At 40.9% G+C, this 17,953-nt stretch overlaps 1 protein-coding gene across 1 annotated transcript in view; it reads right to left on the reverse strand.

Moving 5' to 3' along the window:
- LOC111218302 (interleukin-1 receptor accessory protein-like 1-B) overlaps nucleotides 1-17,953 on the reverse strand; it is a 159,873-nt gene that overhangs the window by 122,474 nt on the left and 19,446 nt on the right. The window contains exon 2 of the mRNA XM_022740551.1: nucleotides 16,195-16,297. Coding sequence (XP_022596272.1) covers nucleotides 16,195-16,276 — 82 coding nt within the window. The 5' untranslated portion in view covers nucleotides 16,277-16,297. The remainder of the gene's footprint in view (nucleotides 1-16,194; nucleotides 16,298-17,953) is intronic.

Genomic DNA, 17,953 nt, shown 5'->3' on the forward strand with positions numbered 1-17,953 from the left:
TATTTAGTAAGCAGTGATAATATCAATATTCCCTCTGCCTTGAACACTCACGTTGCTTTATACACATGCACTTATCCAGGAGAGTGAGGGGGAGGCGGTTATGTAAGAAGGGATCAAGGAGGGCTTCCCTTGAGCTTTGGATAGAAAGTGAAAGAAAAGAGCAAAGGAGATGAACATGTAGTATGTGAACGAAGAACAAGACAGGAAATGGGGCAGAGGTGCACAAAGGTGACCCCTCATGTGCTGCTGATGAAAAGATTAAGTCAGACAAGAAAGAGGGGGGAGGGGGAAGGAAACAGAATAAACCAGAATAATTAGTGATTTGAAACACTGATTAAAAGAGAGGGAGTCAGGCAAAGGGAAACAATAGAGGCTGAGAGAATAATTAAAATGCAAAATGTATTGAAGTGAAAGAGAGGTTTTGCTTTTGTTTGAGGAGTACTTTCTCAACCCAGATAAGTGTTTGCCGTCACCTCTCTAAATGTCCCATGCCTCTTTATAGATTGTGGATCTACATAGACCGCAAAACAGCATGTGTGTCCTTGCTATGCCGCTCAACCTTGGGATAACTCTGCATTAGCACATCAGGCTGTTAAGTCAATCCCAGAGCTACTCAGCCAAACAGACCATTGGCTTGATCTTTGATTGTAAAAGCCTGCCAGGCTGGCAAGTTAATCCTGGAGCGTAGTAGGCCAATCAAGTTGTCAGGCCAGGCTCACCGTCAATAACACATTTAGGTCAAACACAAAGGCACGGAGCAGACTTGATCCTCTAAAGACATACCTTCATCAAATCAGATATAAATATCAAACAGTCAAAGTATGTAGCTACACATATGTGCAAAGAAATATATGCCTTTAAAAGCTCCTCATATATATATATATATATATATATAATATATAACTCACCCCCACCACCCATGGATATATATATAAAGATATGTAAATCAATATAGGATCTGGAATTTTGCTGGACAACTTGTTACAGCTGCCTTTTTTATTGATCGCGATCTGAGCTCAGGCACTTGACAACGTGGAGCAGTAGAAAGGTTATTGTGCAGTCACCAGAACCACCCACATCTGCAGTGGCACAGAAAAATGAACTCAGAAACAGAACAACTAGACAGGAGTAGAGGAAACGGCAGCAGTGAAGGACAAGGGAGGTGCTGTGGCAACGAGAAGGGTGGAGAAAGAGCAAGAAATGCAGAAAAGGTAGAAAAAAATAAAGGGATGACGGAGAGAAACAGAGAAAGAAAAGACTCAGAGGCAGACAGGGAGACAGCACTATTTACGGTAGATTAGTTGTTATGGTGATAAGCAGAAGGGAAAGGAAGGGATGTAGTTGTCAGGGTGATGGGGCTGCGCTGGGCTACTAATGATATGTAAAAATAACTGCTCAGAATTCGCCCTACCTTTGGAAAAAAAAAAATTGCCAACACACATACACACACAAACATGCTCAGATGAATACACACAAAGACAAAGCAGTCTGTTGAAACAGGCTCCTCTCATTAGCATTTGGAGACGTACTCAGATTCCTCCCCCACAGTCTCAGCATGGAGCTCACTTTTTTGTAAGTTTTTGCTTAATGAGGGATGGTAGCTAGATACACACAAACACTGGGGATGTGAGTGTGAGTGTTTGCTGCTACGTGTAACACTTGTACTTCTGTGCTTCTGAAGGTCTAACAATGGCAACTGAGCGCATATCACACTGACAGAAGGAGATCACAGAGGAATGCGGGTAATTGTAGTTTAAATGGCCTGAAGGGGTTTCTAGAACGCTGGTCCTTGTAGTTTTTGCTGCTTGCAGTATAACCTCTGGGTTTTTCAAAAACACCTGATGTCATGACTATCAAAGAACAATCAAACACACCTTCCTATGCCAAGTGCCAAAAATAAATAACTTTAAATCATGTCAATAAGTAAGCATACTGTACGGTGTGGTGGAATGTAACTGTACAATTCTGAAGAACTTTTACTTTACTTACTTTAAACCTCCACTTCACAACATTTTGGAGTCAAATATTATATTTTTGACTCTGACAGCTGGAGTTACTTTGCATTTTTGGATTTTACTTACAAACAGCTATAAAATGTGACATATTACTGATTATAGAAATGAACATTATAGTTAAAACAAACTCTACCTGAACAACTACAACTTTACATTGCTGTTTACACTCAACTAAGTAATAGTCAACTAATATAATATATAATAAATTAACAATGACATGGGGTATTCCATTATTCTTGATACTAAATCAAATGTTGCTGGTAATACCTGGTGCTTTTACTGAAGTAACATTTAAAATGCAGGACTTGTAAAAGAGCTTTTGTACTTTTACTTCAGTAAAGAGTCTGAATGCGTCTTCCATCACTGGCTGTGTCCAATATTAGACAAAACACTAATAAGAAATCTAGGAAATTTTAAACCCAGCAGGAGAAACTGAGTCCGCACATGAATTACATATTCATACTGATCAGTGAGCATAAATACAACAGTCACTTCTGGGTAATCAGATATCACAAAACACTTACAAACAGAGCAGGCACCCTGCCGCTATATCACAACCAGTTAATGTGGGCTAAATTGCCTTGATGTCTATAAAAGCATCTAGTGGCCCTTCTCCTCATTTACTAATATTTAATTACCTGACAGTCTATTTCTGTAGTATATACTGTATAAACCCACTCACTTAAACACACTCACACACCATTCACTGCAGTGCACATGTTGAATATTTCATTATATTCACTTGTGCCACAAACACAAATGTTTCCCCTGCCATAATTACTTCATTATCAATGAAGACACACATATATCACACCACATGTCCCTCTAATGGTCTGATCACTTCCTCCCTCCCCTGCACACTGCACCCATCACACACATACAAACATACAGGAAACACGTACGGCATCACAAATTCATACATGGAATTTCCCTGAACTTACATTAACAAGAGGGAGTAACAGCCCAGGCTGTAACGGTCTTTAAATGGAAACCAATAGAGTGTATTTTAAGACCTACTGTTTAAGAAATACTTCCTGTTGTGGTTTTCTCAAGTGTAACCCCTCCACCTGGCTCTTGACAAAATCTAGTGTGTATCACTGGAAACATTTACACATTTCGTATAATTTTGAAGAACTCTTGCCTCACTTCCGCGCATTGATGGCTTTCATCAGAGGCAGACACCAGTAAAATAACAATTCCAATCTTTGACAGGTGATCCAATCAACTTAAGTAACCAAAATAATAAGGCAGTCAAATGTAATCCTACGCTATAACAATCATTGTATCATGGCTTGATGGCCTCTGTATGCTGGCCTATCTTCAGGCTTTGCAGCGTGTGTGAACCGAGCAAAGGAAACAGGCTTCCTACGTATATACACAATGCACCATCCAGGGCCGTTTTGGCTATCCTCAAGAAAGCCATTTAATATCCAGTAGTCTGCATGTGATCAATCTCCCAGCACAGTGTTACTGCCGCACAGGCCATTCCTCATCATTTAGAGGGAGAGGTATTGACCAGGCCAGGACAGCCTCTGTGGTACATTTGTGTGTTGTGAGCCAACAGCAAAGAATGAACAAAATTGTCCAGTGTACTAAATACATGTTTTTTTGTTGTTGTTTTTTTTTACTCCATTGTGTATTTGTATCTGCATGCTTACATGTTTATTAAATGTGAATGTGTGTATATCACAGGGGCAAAAACAGCAGTCTAACAAATATGTATTTGTTTATGTTCACATATTTTCCTGTGAGCGGGCTTGTTTCCATATTGATGTCTTGTGGGTTGATACAGGTAGCCATAATGTCTATTTATTATCAGTGCATCCCTAGTTAGACACTCCTGCTTAATGGCTCACATCAAGAAAACAGACACCAAGGACAAGCAGAGCATTGTTAAAGAGCATTAAATGCAACTGGCTTAGCAAAAAGAGAGAGAAGGCAGAGACTGAGACTACTCTTGAATGTGTAGCATCATTTTAGACCAATCAAGTTAAAGGCTCAGGGTGATCAATCGTTTAACATGGAACTGGCTGCCATCATACATTAGTGTGTACGGATGTCAATGTGGACAGCTGATCTGTCAATAAACTATTACACTCTTTTCCTCCACTAGAGATGAGAGGAATGAATGTTCAATACAAGCATCTAGGAAGCCTCGGGGGTATGAGACAGGCATGACAAGTAGAGACAAGGTCTCACTACATCTTATTTGTGTATGTCATTTAGCCCATCTGCTTGACAGAGGAAATGTATAGGCAGGCACATTTCAGTTTTCAAGTGTCAGAGAAACTGCAGCAGTATGATTTGTGAAATGAAAGGAGAGCGCCTTGACAAATAAATTAACTGACTGACTGGCTGGATTTTGTGTTCCTGTCCTCACACTTATCGTGGGGTTATTCAGGCGTCAGCTCCATGGACCTCATCCCCCACACTGCCTTGGGGCCATGTCAGATTTACAGTTATCCATGACGGGCTCTTATCAGGAATTTGGAGCGGGACTTTGCAGAGTCATCTAGAATACTGGCTGTATCGTTTTTTATCCCCGCTCAGAGAAACAGCAAGAGGCCATGGTTGGGATATCACAAGTCACATAAGGAGAAACATTCAGATGAACGCAATCACACAGTGCGCAGACAGACAGACAGACAGACAGACAGACAGACAGACAGACAGACAGACAGACAGACAGACAGACAGACAGACAGACAGACAGACAGACAGACAGACAGACAGACAGACAGACAGACAGACAGACAGACAGACAGACAGACAGACAGACAGACAGACAGACAGACAGACAGACAGACAGACAGACAGACAGACAGACAGACAGACAGACAGACAGACAGACAGACAGACATTCCTGACATCTCCTGCTAGGATCATTGGGTAGCAGTGCCCTGCCATATCAGAGTATATAGACACAGGCTGACTGCAGAGGCTTTAGGGACACTATGCTACATTACACCAGCAGCTGCAGCTGGTAACGTTCTCTGCAGCACAGTTTTCAGCAGGAGTTTGTTTTTTTTGTTTGTTTGGTTTTTTTTGAGCATGTGAATTATAGGTTTTTTACATGCATGTACTCTACTGCACAGTTCTATCGATTAAAAACAAAAAAAAGAAAAACTAGGTTTTATTGTAGTTATATTTTTTCATGATGTTAACAAACCTTTGAAAACAGAACAAAGTTGTGTCCAGTGTGAGTCCTTGTATTGAAATACATGACAATCAATCTCAGAGTTTAAGCAGGTTCAGATTTTGTGCAGTCACGGCGTCCTTTTATTTACATTGTACCTTTAATGTAGTCAGCCACCACCAGGCAATTGAACCATCTCAAGCATATTTACTGTAAGATAGTGCCTCTGCTGAGCTGAGTGTAGGACATAGTGAGGCTCCTATTCTCACATTTGAGCTGAGTGCAGAATGTTGTTTTCCACTGCAGCATGTTCACTCATCCCTGCAGGCTGTGTTTAAAAGACATTATTCCAGCTAACAGACCGGTCAGCAGGCCTTGGATGTGTTTAGTAATGTCTATTGTCTGGCTCTCTCATGACATTTGGAGTGCATAAATGGACAAAGTGTTCATGCAGCGTTTTATTTTTTGCCTCTGTATGGGACAGCAGAGGCGGCAAAGGCTATGATGCTGCAGAGGCGCAGCTGCGAGCAATTCATAATCAGGGCTATTGTTTGTTTATGTCCTGGCAGTGAGTCTGGGCCAAGAGGCAACACACACATTGGGCCCTGTGAATCATCCTCATGATGATACACTAAACTCAACCTTTGACCAACTGACACTGATTGATGGGCAGGTGGTACACATCCCAGCACAGTGCTCACCGCCTGCTCAGGGTGAGCCATCAAGAAAACCTGTGGTGCCTAAAACATTTAAAGAAGCAATTTAGGTTCCTGACCAGAACCCCATGGATTTGAATCTAGTGTGTGTAAAAGACATAACTGCATCACAGTGCAAATTTTACACAATTCTGAGGTGAGCTTTCAGAAATGTGGATGGTATAATTCTGTTCAGACTGTTCCTAGATGTGTTTGAATTTAGTCAGTGAGTCACCTACTGTGCTTGCTAGATGCGACTGCTGGGCTAATGTAGCTTACCAGGTTAATAAGCTTTAATGTGGTACCTCCTATAATAACAAGATGAGACAGGAATCTCATTCTGCCAATTTCTGGCCTGACCAGGTCTATTGAGGAGCCTAATGCTACCGAAATTTGGCTCAAAATTACACAAGTGGCCCTTTTGGGTAACATGCAATTATGTTGACATTGAAATTGCACACAATGACAGGTAAACACTGGCCCTCACAATGGGAATCAAAAGAGTGAGTTAACGAGCATTGTTGGCTCTGTGATGATTTTATTATACTGGCCACATCCTGAATTGCAAGTCATGTGATTAGTTGGGGCAAACAAGATCAATACAGAGGAAGCACCTGTAAAACAATGAATACCTTTATGTGTCAAACAAAAATATTGCATTATCACAATATGAGCCAATATGGTCAATAAAAAGTCTCAAAAAGTAATATCATGCCATGATATTTAAATGTACATGGAATCAGCAATAAATGAGCTACAGAAGGACTGCATGCATGCAGCTGGCAGCTTTCATGTGAATACACAGGGTGCCATTATTTAATCCAGTTCTCCTAATACAGCCATGGTTAATCTTAAAGTTTACAGCGCAGTTCATATAGCCCCCTGCCTTTTACATTTTTACCACCACGCCAAGCCATATGATGCTCATATATCATGACTACAACAACCTTTGGTGCGGTCATGCGGAAAAAGTCATGTGGCCAGAGTACAAATCCATCAAGGCTGAATTAAAGGCTTTTATTCAAACAGTATCAGTTCAAAGAGCCTGGTAAAGCCCCATTGTTACGATACATCATAGTCCAATCAGACTACACGGTTCTGTGTGTATTCCAGGGGAATGAATGAGGGGTTTTGATACCTCAGTTTAATAAGCAATCGAATCGATCAGGCTATGCTAATTTTTTGGCCACTAGATTTGACCAAAGGATGCTGGAAAATTATCTGTGTCCTTTATCCCACAAAGCTATTCCCAACTTAGTAAACATCCTTTCAGGTTTCTCAGATCCAAGTGCCCACTTTTCAAAGCCTGATGGATTTGCTCCTGAGTGCTTTTTCATGTGCCCTATCTGGAGAAGACAGTCAGGACTCAACCCAAAAAGTGTGCAGTTCAGAAAGGGATATTCCTTAGGGTTGAAAGCAGGTGTGTTTGAGAAGACTGAGGGAAACATTGTCTGCCCAAGGCCCGAATCTAAAGTGGAGATGTGGTTTATTCGACTGATTGTCTGCTACTGCCACTTCATCCCAAACTTCCCACAGTGATCATTTCTTGACTGATCTCTGCGGAGACTCTGATCCAGTCCAGTGGACAGAGCAGTGCCAACAGGAGTTTGAAAAAATCCACAGAGAGATACGCCTAGCTTTTTGTTTTTGTTTCCAGCAGTGGACTGGGAGCTAGATATTTTTCCCTGGATAGATAGAGAAAATACCAATAACAAACCAACATCATTTTCAGCACTTTCTGATTGTTAACATTTCGATAAGAAGCTCAAAAATTTGCCTGTCATATCATCCATTGTACCAGAACACATATTATTCTGATATGCCATCCTTCAACATTTAGTAAAATATGCAGAGTTGTGCCACATCATGTTTGTCCTAAACATTTCTGAAACGCTCAACATTTGTCTTGTAAATCTGACAACATGGGACCAGTTACAACAACTAAGCAAAGTAAGTAAGTAATTCTAATCATGCTAGAGTGGCTGCTAAATGCACTTGGTAGAGCACCACTGCAAAGCCATGGTGGGCACACAGGAGAAGTGTTTGCCATGTATGACACATCAAAATACCTGCACCTATTGTTTTCCAACCCACGCACTGGCAATGTGTGTTATTGTGAGTTGACGTGTTTTATCACATTTGCTCCCCCAGATTAGCACTACTCATCTACTGTAGCTTTACTTCTTCTTCTGTCTGTATGTCTCATCCAGTAAGTGCAAGAGGCGTCAAATTGATGGGCACACTCCATGATGCAGCCGTCACATAAACACCTTCTCATTACACTCCTCACAAGGCCACAGGAAAGCTGCAGGAGATTTCTGACTCACCAGAGACACTCACTGCTTCACCTGTACTTGATAAACTTGATGTGTACAATACTCTGAATCAATGAGTGGATTCTTCCTAAGCCACATCTTCTTCCTGCAAAAAGGTGGATAAATTTGCTCTGTGTAAAACTGTGTCAACTGTCTTGAAAAATTTAGTCCCACTCTAGTGTTATGTAGAATAGTTTTTCTAGTAGAATAGTTTTTATCCTCTATACATGTATGTAACTATTTTTGCCATTATCAATCGACCCATTGTTTGTTTTTCAATTAATCAATTAACTTTTAGACAATAAAATTACAGATGTACATGGGGATAAATCTTACCAAAGAAAGAAGTCACTGTCAGATATGCTTGACATTTCTACTTGATAAACTCACTGTTGATCTTACCCATTTATTCCTTCAGCACTCTTACAAACAATGTTTGACACTGCAATGTGTTATGGTGTGCAGACCACTTGATTTTTCTTTTTATCTGAAAGCTCTTACCCATATTTAACATTTGTCAGTGTGGCTTAGAGCCTGCTGCACACTGGTAGTTGGGTTTGAAGGCAGGCCGAAACACAAGTTAAAGAGTCCCTGTCTTGTCTGATTTAAGTCTGGCTCTTTATGGGCTGATCTCCAACAGAGAGGCTGGAATGGGCCTGCTCAGACTTGATTGGGCGAGGTTGGACCAAGATGGTGACAACTGGAGTCTGATGGATGGACCTTGACAGCTTGTCTCTGTCAGAGACCTGCTCAGTCCCTGCGAGTGAATCTCCCGTAGTGTCAGCATGGCCTTGGTCAGTCCACTGCACAATCACAGCGAGGTGAGAGGACATATTGAGCAAAGCGCCAAGAGTTAAAAACCTCATTTGCTGGAGCAGAGCATACACACTCCGAGATGTGGGTCAAGAACGACCGGCTCATCCGTGCATCTACAGACGAGTGCACACACATATCACCAATCACAAACCAACAACAACAATCTACCCCAATTGATACCCAATTCTGCAGAGCTGCACTGGTCATTAAAACCATGAGCAGTGCCAAGCATGGTGCAAACAATGAGGGAATAAGAGACACATGCAGCCTCCGCACCTTTGGGAAACTCATTAGTCTGGGTAATACAGACCCAAGCAGACTCCACATTGAATAATTATAGGATTTTGGAGTGCTACAAACTCTGGGAATGCTGTCTGGACATCGGGAGGGAAAATCAATTGAATAGCTGCTTTATCCAGTGTCTCTTGAGGCCTAATCAGGCCCTCAGAGCTGATCCCTCAACCATAACTATTCAAGGTTGTGGATTCAAATTCCCAACTCTTCCAGCAATCCTACAGAAACAGAGTATTCCCATCTGATACTGAATGCTCCACTAACAATTCATTAGAACAGCGATCCAAACAAAGGTCTTGTTCTTTGTCTCAAACTTTCTTTTCGTCCCGTTGAGTTGGTTTGGATTCAACAATAATAGCAAGCTCCTACAAATGATTATGGCAAGGGTCAATGTTGGACACCAGAGGTGGTCATTTGAAGTTAATTTAATAGCAACCACGAGGGTCCAGCTGCTCCATCACTTTCATCTCTCAACACATGAAGACAAACGTCCCAAACCTTTGAACCAGAAAACAATCACCCACCAGGGGCTTTATCAGTCAATTAATCTTCTTTACTACTACATTTCATCTTTAACACAGACACCTAACGTCCATCCTGTTCGATTTGTCAGAAAATAGTAGTGCAGGGAAGAATAAAGGGGGTAGAAAAATTATTTTGACTGTGAGTGTGGTAGGGCAACATCATTTATTGAAGTAAAGTAAAAACACTGAAATGACAACACCAGTGTTCACAGTATTCAAGGTTGTGGTACCTCCTCGTACAATTATAGGAACAGATGTAAACAGCAATTTCCTCAATTTAAATCAAACTTCAATTTCATTGCAAATAATTTGATTAAAATTAGCATTTTAAGTTGCCAATTCTAGCTCAATTTTTCCATGAATTTTTCTCAGCCAGATTTAAAAAACTGCATATATCTATTCACTGTTTTTTGTGTGTGTTAATTTAAAGTAGTAGTAATGTAAAGTGATGTAAATGTGGCCCCAAGTGTATAAGTACTGTAAAAACACATGCAAGAGAGAGAAAGAGAAGGTAACAGCATGTCCCAGATTACAAGCTTGTCTGATTTTGCACATGCCTCCATTTATAATCTTTCAGGTAGACAGAAGACAGAGAAGCCTTTCAAAGTGGTATTAAACAGCTAAACTACCCAGTGACACTACATCACCTTTGACCCCACAGTTGGGGGGTAATATTGACTTTACTGCTATCAATATTTGACTGAAAGACCCAGAGGACCCACTTGATTGATCTGATGTGCTGTCCTAGCTCTGATCTATATGGAAATCCTCCAGGGACCAAAGTGTATAACCACTCAGGCGCTCACGTGTGTGTGTGTGTATGTGCACATGCAGAAGACACAATCACACGCGTGCACTTTAGCAACCACATATATTTGCACACACACCAAGTCCGACTTAAACCATGACACAACTCATTTTACAAATACATACACATATACACACGTGCTATAAATGAACAGAAATCAAGTTAAATTCTATTAAATGTGTCTCTCATTGTGTTATTGTATGCCATTACCATAAAGCAGAAAGCTCGTTATGACAGCTAAATGACCAGTATCACATACTGTAACTGAGGTGGATGATAATAATGCAATAGATTTTCACACTGCAAAATTGCTGAATCAATTATATTCAATTGATTTTTTAAGTAGTTTGAGTAGCTGATTTCATTGACATGAGTTTAGCCTTCTGTCGAACCTTGTTTCACCAATTATTATTATCATTACCAGTTAGGTGTAATTATTGTCTTAACAAATTTATTATAGTGCAACATCAAATGTCAATGTCCATAAATCATCTACTTCTTACAATGTAGCAACTTTCAATGTTAACATTTCCAGATACCTGGGAGATATGACAACAGAGATGTACAGTAGAGTACAGCTTCTACAAACTCATAAGAACTTTTAAGTGTTCAAAATGTTCAGTTAGCAGCTAAAGGAGAGGGGATTTCACTGATCCACTGCCTTAAAGTAAAGAAACCGTGGTAACAGTACTTACATACAAAAGTGGAAGATTGGGAGAAAGGAAAGAAAAATTCCCACATTTGAAGAGCTGGGCCGAATCCTTGGGACGAGACCAACAGTTTGTCCAGGGGACCTTGTCTAATCCTATGACAGTAATGTTTCCTCACAGACTCCGTCCTTGACTCCTGTCGGTGTTCCCAGTTACACTGGAGATTTATAGCTAAACGGCGAGTGCTTATTTGATATAAATAGTTTGATGACCACAATTCTAATTATGCACACGTAAGTGTTTCATTATATCAATTATACAATGAATGCAGCAGCAGGGGTGGTTATGGCAACTGCAGCTTCTCTGTACGGGACTAATAAACTTCGGTTTTAGTGTTGTAGTTAAGACCACTGGTTAGGCATGACCCAGAGAACAAATAGGATTATCATTCCATGTATAACACTTACTTTATTAATTTACTTATTTTAATTGTGCTAATCATTCTATAATTATAAACTTCTTATATATTCACAGAATAAGACTATTTTCATTGATTGATTTCTTTGCTCTGTTTTGTAGGTGCTTTCTTACCATTGGCCTGAACATTAACTTAATGTTTGGAAATAGGCAAAAAATATATTCATTAACAATGCATCTCATTGTTCAGAGAACTGTTATTTTTTTCTGTACAGGGGAACTTCCAACAACACACCTAAATATAAAGAAGCAGGTGAGCCAACTGCTACGGCTCAGGACACGTCCTCTGATAAAGAGTACATTGATGCTCCACAGAATACAAGCAGCAAGGGCCATAAAGGGCAGAGTCAAGGCATCAGTGAAAGGCTGGTCATTCCTGGGGCTCAAGCAAAGAAATGCAAACCCCCAACTAGTGTAGTGGGTAGTAGACTTTAGGCTTACTTGGCTCAGCAGAAAAGGAAGCTAGAGGAAATGTACGAAGCTGAGCAGAAACATCAAAAACAGGAATATGATGCCACTGACAGACTGCTGAGGGCACGCCAGCAGACAGAGGAAAGGAGAGTCCAGTCTATGCAAGCCAAGCAACAAGCAAACTCTCAGCTAATAGGCACTGCTCTCACTGCTCTGTGTGCTGGTCAACAACAGAACACACAATGCATCACTCACCTGTGCCACAGCAGACCATGTCACCTATGGCCCAAGGAATGATGTCTACAATCCCCGTGTCTCAACAGCTCATGCAACCACCCACACTGAAGTGGCTCCAAAAACAACGCTGACATGGCAACCCGTCAGTGTCATCCACATTACATAACACTAACACAAACCAGTATTTCTACAATTTGGAAATAGCTAGACACTTAATAATTGGACCAGTACAACCAGTGTTGAGGCAGCATCTGTAAAACCCATAGCTACCAACCGGTGGATGTGTAACACAATTAAATGTGTGACTGCCTCTAGCCAATGCAGTCAGCAGTACAATAAAAGATTGTTCCATTGATGAATCCTTACATTACTAAGCTATATCCTTAAAAATTAGGCGCACAATGCCGTCATCTTCATCATCTTTGTCATTGTCTCCCTCGTTGGATTGTGATCCTCAGAAAAGTCACGCGATACACAGCAGGTAGAGACAATGCGTCAGACAAGGGTAATGTCTGTCTCATTTTGTTTCAGACTCTCCCTCCATCACCCTCTGAGGTGCCCGGAGCCCCCTCTCTACAGTCGACCAATAATTAATGTTGAGCTGTGCAACCGTTGCCCCTCTGGTTTCTGAAAATGGCTTCATATGCCAGAGGAGTAATGGATGGGCTAAATCACCCAGGATGACCAGCAGCACATCTACTCCTCATATGTTTCTTGTTGTGCTGGTTTCGATCATGTAGCGATGAAAGAGCAAAAAACATGAGCATCACAGACTTTGCCAGGTTGTTCAACGTTTATATGCAAAAACGTAATGTTACTGTCGACCACGCCTTGTGAAATGACCGAATGCTGGCCCGCTCAATGGTAATTGTCTGCTGGGGCATGGGACGGAGCTTTGATGTTAATGTGTGTCACAGCAAATGGCACGAGCAATTTGTCCACTCCATTTGTCATGAGACCTTGTGCTATTGTTCTCAGCTCAGCTCTGTCAATATGATGCATAATTCATACACGATGGCCAGCAATTCAGTTAACAACTAGCCTACAGGTAGATTCAAAAGGGACATCCACAAACAGCAAAAAGACAATCAATTACTCTTGTCTTATTAATTATGCTCAGTATTAGCTCCCTTCTTCTGCTCAGTCACGTGAAGACAGAAAACAGAAGTCAAGATGTTTCCTCTTATAGCCTTCATATGTGGCAGTCTGCTGCCCTAGGTTTGCCTGATAGATTAATGCCATTTGTGCTGCTGTCCAGTAGGGCTGAAAGATATGCAAAAAAAAACTCATTATGCAATTATTTTGGCAGATATTGCGGTTGTGATATGAGTGATAATTTCAGTTGGAATGGTAATTTTTGCATTTAATTTTCATTGAAAAAAAAATAAAATGATGATGTGATTTCTGTTGGGTCACGTACCAAAAAAGCCTGTTCCCTTGTGTCAAGTTAAACTTAGACACACGAATTTGCTGTATTGACCAATAGCAAGCTGCCTTAACAGTGCTGATGTTTGAGAGAACATGGAGCCAAAATGGAGGACACTATCATAGCCTATTATCTTGGTTGCACCACCCAGCTTTATTTAACTTCCACTGTCAGAATATTAACTCTCCACAAAAAAAAACTGCTCCAATGAAGAGAAATGGGCTTACAGGCAGTTATGAGACAGGAGTTGAGGGCACAAATACATCGTGTGAACTTATTGTGCCATCAACTTACTGACAGTTAGAAGGCTTGTTAGTTTGGAGAGCTTTTTTCCCCCTTCAGTAAGTCTTTATTGGATGAAATGATGTGCAGTCCTGAGAAGAAAACGATTGGGAGGGAATGAGCAGCTCAGTACAGAGAAAATATGAAAATATCGTTATTGGCTAATGCTAGTCTGGCTGGGTGAGCATGTTGGCAATTACCCAACTTGCCATTTAGCCCCGCAAATACTATACATCAGCAAGCTTTTAAAATCACACACATGAAAGTTGCTGTGCCACCTTTTTGGTGTGACCACGTCTTTAACACCTTTAACCTCTTAAAGCTGTGGTTTGTGTGTTTTCAAGTTTGTTTCCTGAGTATGTTTTTTTTTTTTTTTCATTTTAGTAGGTGTATGGTTGAGTGTGTCTGTATTCTGTGTCAGTGACCATCCTCTTTGCTGGTTGAAGCACATAATTCATTGATATGTTACCCTTCTGCTCTTGTCTAGTGAGTTTGCTTCCTTCAATATAAAACCTTTAGCTAAAGGTCAGTCCTTAAAGCTTCAGACTCATGTCTGCAGTACAAACACACCCAGACACACTGAAAGACATAAATCCTAGCATGTTAGGAGCACACACGCACGCACGCACACACACACAGACACACGCACACACACGCACGCACACACGCACACACACAAAATAAATGTTCCTGTATGCTATTGGTATACAGCTCTTCCGCAATCTAGGTGGGTTTATTTATATTTGACAATGCTATTGAAAATAATGGTAAACATTAAATGTGCTGTGTATGCAAATCCACCTGGGTCTAACATAATAAAATATACTACACCTTTCATGACCTATAGCAGAGATGAAGGTAATGGAACTACCTGCCCTCTGATTGGACTCTGCTTTGTGATTGGACAGTCATTGTCCAATTAGATTCAGGCGTAAAAACAGGGTCAAAATCCATTCTTGAAACTTCAACTTTGAGCTCTGAGTTTTACACGCAGTTTTCTGCTTTGTATCTGTACACAGGTGATTATAAAAGAAGATTGTTTTACAACTACAAACTTTGGAATTATTTGTGAACGTCACTGTACAAGCTAAAAAATCTTTTTGACCATAAATGGAGTGCATAGTGTGCAAGCAATGAATTTTAGAATGAATATGTCTCATGATCAAAAGACTGGCATATGATTTGTGTTAAATATAAAAGAAAATAATTTGTGAATATTGAATGCACAAAATGGCAACATATATTCTCTGTAATGGCCGTTTGTCTTCACAGTGTCTGAACTGACTCCTTGAATCCCTCTGTATTCCTGTCATGAAAAGTTTCTACCTTCAATCTTTTTGCTCTCCATTTTCTCTTTTGACCTTTGCATTCGTTCACAATTGATGTTCAATTTGCTGGCATTTAGAGCCAAAATGAGTTTCACATTAACCCTTAGTGAACCAGTCACTGAGAAACTGGATCATTTGGTAGCTGTCACTCTCCCTAGATTGAGGCAGGTCTAGCTAATTCTAAGAAGTACATTGTATATCTTTTCATTAATTCAAATTCTCTTCACCTGAGACGCAGGCCACGCACAGCACTTACAGCTAAATTGTTCAGCGGTGCTTATATTTTTCTGTGAGTCATTCTCACACACAAGTGGGAAGGGCATCATTTTTTGCAATTACCTGTCTATCATCTGTCTCAACAAACTTTTTTAAAGCACACACTGGAACGCACACACATCATACACACCACTGTTTTCCAGTCGCACCAGAGGCCTAGAGAATAATTAAAGATTTTTCACCAGCTTAACAATCCAACAGTGACAATGATGGCAACATAAGTTCTAGGCGATTAACATTTAGTGCCGACAGAAGTTCACAAAACAACGGCACAAAAACGATTAAATTGCCTCAGTAAAATTCACCAGAAGTCCCCAAATTACATCAACAACAGCGCCAGCCATTGACGGTTGGCAGCTACCATGGTGTGAATAGGAAAACACTAGAACACACTCACAAGTGCATAAAAACAGTCACTGACATACATGAATGTACAGGAGGGACATGTACAGGCTTCACACTGGAAGCCACATAGGAAGCAGGAGGATGCAGTGCGTGAAATACCTGAGCCTCTCTTAGAGACCACCTTCACACTCTTGGACAGCGTGATGTACAGCAGGATCAGAAGAGGGCTGGGAGGTCTCATCTTCCCCCCCTTCCTCACAGCCTGAAAAGATAAAGGAGAAGGAGGGAGAGGAGGGAAGGCAGAGGAGAAAGAGAAAAAGAGCCATCAGTCACCGCTTGTACACGAGATCAAGTGCCTCCTTGTTTCTGCTAGACAAGAGTAAGTGTCAGTGGGGAGGGATGTTCTGTAACAGCCCAACACTACAGCAAGCAAGCACACACACTACTGCACAAACATTTACACGCCCACATGCGCGCGTGCACACACATTTACTTGGACACTCACATCAACATAACAGTTTCCACATTCCCCTGGGGGACCTTTCTTGTAATGATTTTCTCTCATGATTGCAATTGAGACGAGTTATCATAGCGGGGGATATATTTCATGAGAAACCGTTCCCTAAGATGCTGACAAATCAATAAGGAAATAATTACATGTGTAAGAAACACCACTTTTAATCGGCAGCTTCATTAAAAAAAAAAGAGGGAGACCTTGAAGGGAATTTCAAATTATGACCTGGTGACTTGCAGAGATGTAGCAAATATCCCACCCATATCCCTTATCGACTCATATATCAAATTAATTGATGGAGGTGACTCATTCTCTACTCCTCATCTTCTCTGAGTAAATGACATAATCTAACATGTAGTAATTACCCCCTAATACCCAGCTCCTGAAATAGAGCCAGTGCTGCTGTAAAAAATGGGATGTTAAATGAAAAAAGATACATCAGTATTCAATAGAAGAAACAATACTCGATCAAAATACTCAACAAATAAACAGTAATTGCAATAACTGCAATGGAAGCTTCACACACAAAAGAAGACACAAATTAAGACATGACAAAGTGAAATTAGTAAAAGTTTTAAATGTTAGTCATGTTAGGGGAAAAGTTCAACATTTTGGGAAATATGCTCATTCACTTAGAAGATCAATATCATTATTACGGTGCCAGCAGCTGTTTAACTTAGCTAAACACAAAGACCGGAAATGGGGGGAGGCAGCTCACCTCTGTCCAGCAAATCCACCTACCTGCACCTCTAAAGCTCACAAATGAATATCACGATTTCTTGGTTGGTGCCAGTTACTTCCTGTACTCTCCACTGGTTGCCTAGCAAATGCTCCCAGCCAAGAAGCAATTTAGCACATTAGCCCATTTTTATACTTCAGTTTGTACAAATTAAACGAAGGAGATATAACATGTTAATTTGTGAGCATTAGGCGGGCTGGTATTTTGTTACCTTTGGTCAGAGCAAGGCTAGCTGTTTCCCCCTGTTTCCAGTCTTCATGCTGGCTGCTGGCAGTAGCTTCAGAATTACCATACATACTTTTTTTCTTTAGGTTTGGTAGAGATCCATTGCCTTGTGATAGAGGAGACACAGTCAAAGCTCTCAGTCTACTACAGCTGCCAGTTTGGGTGGTTGCACGGCTGAGAGGTACCAGACAAAAGCATAAGGTAATACGAGGAAAGGAGCAGATTCACCGCTGGTCGGACCTATGTTTCTGTCAGTCTAACATATAAGAAAAGGGGAACATAACACACGGCAAATTAACCCAATGAACCAGAAAGAAGAAGATGGCACCGTGGCCTTAGGAGACAGAAACTAAGAGAGGCAGAGCCAAGAGGGACCATGGAGTCTGCGGCAAGTCACGTGCACTCCAGATTAGCATAGCTAATGAAAGGAGCCTCTCTCA

Source organism: Seriola dumerili, unplaced genomic scaffold, assembly GCF_002260705.1.
Source record: "Seriola dumerili isolate Sdu_G_001 unplaced genomic scaffold, Sdu_1.0 BDQW01000052.1, whole genome shotgun sequence".
Classification (NCBI taxonomy): Eukaryota; Metazoa; Chordata; class Actinopteri; order Carangiformes; family Carangidae; genus Seriola; species Seriola dumerili.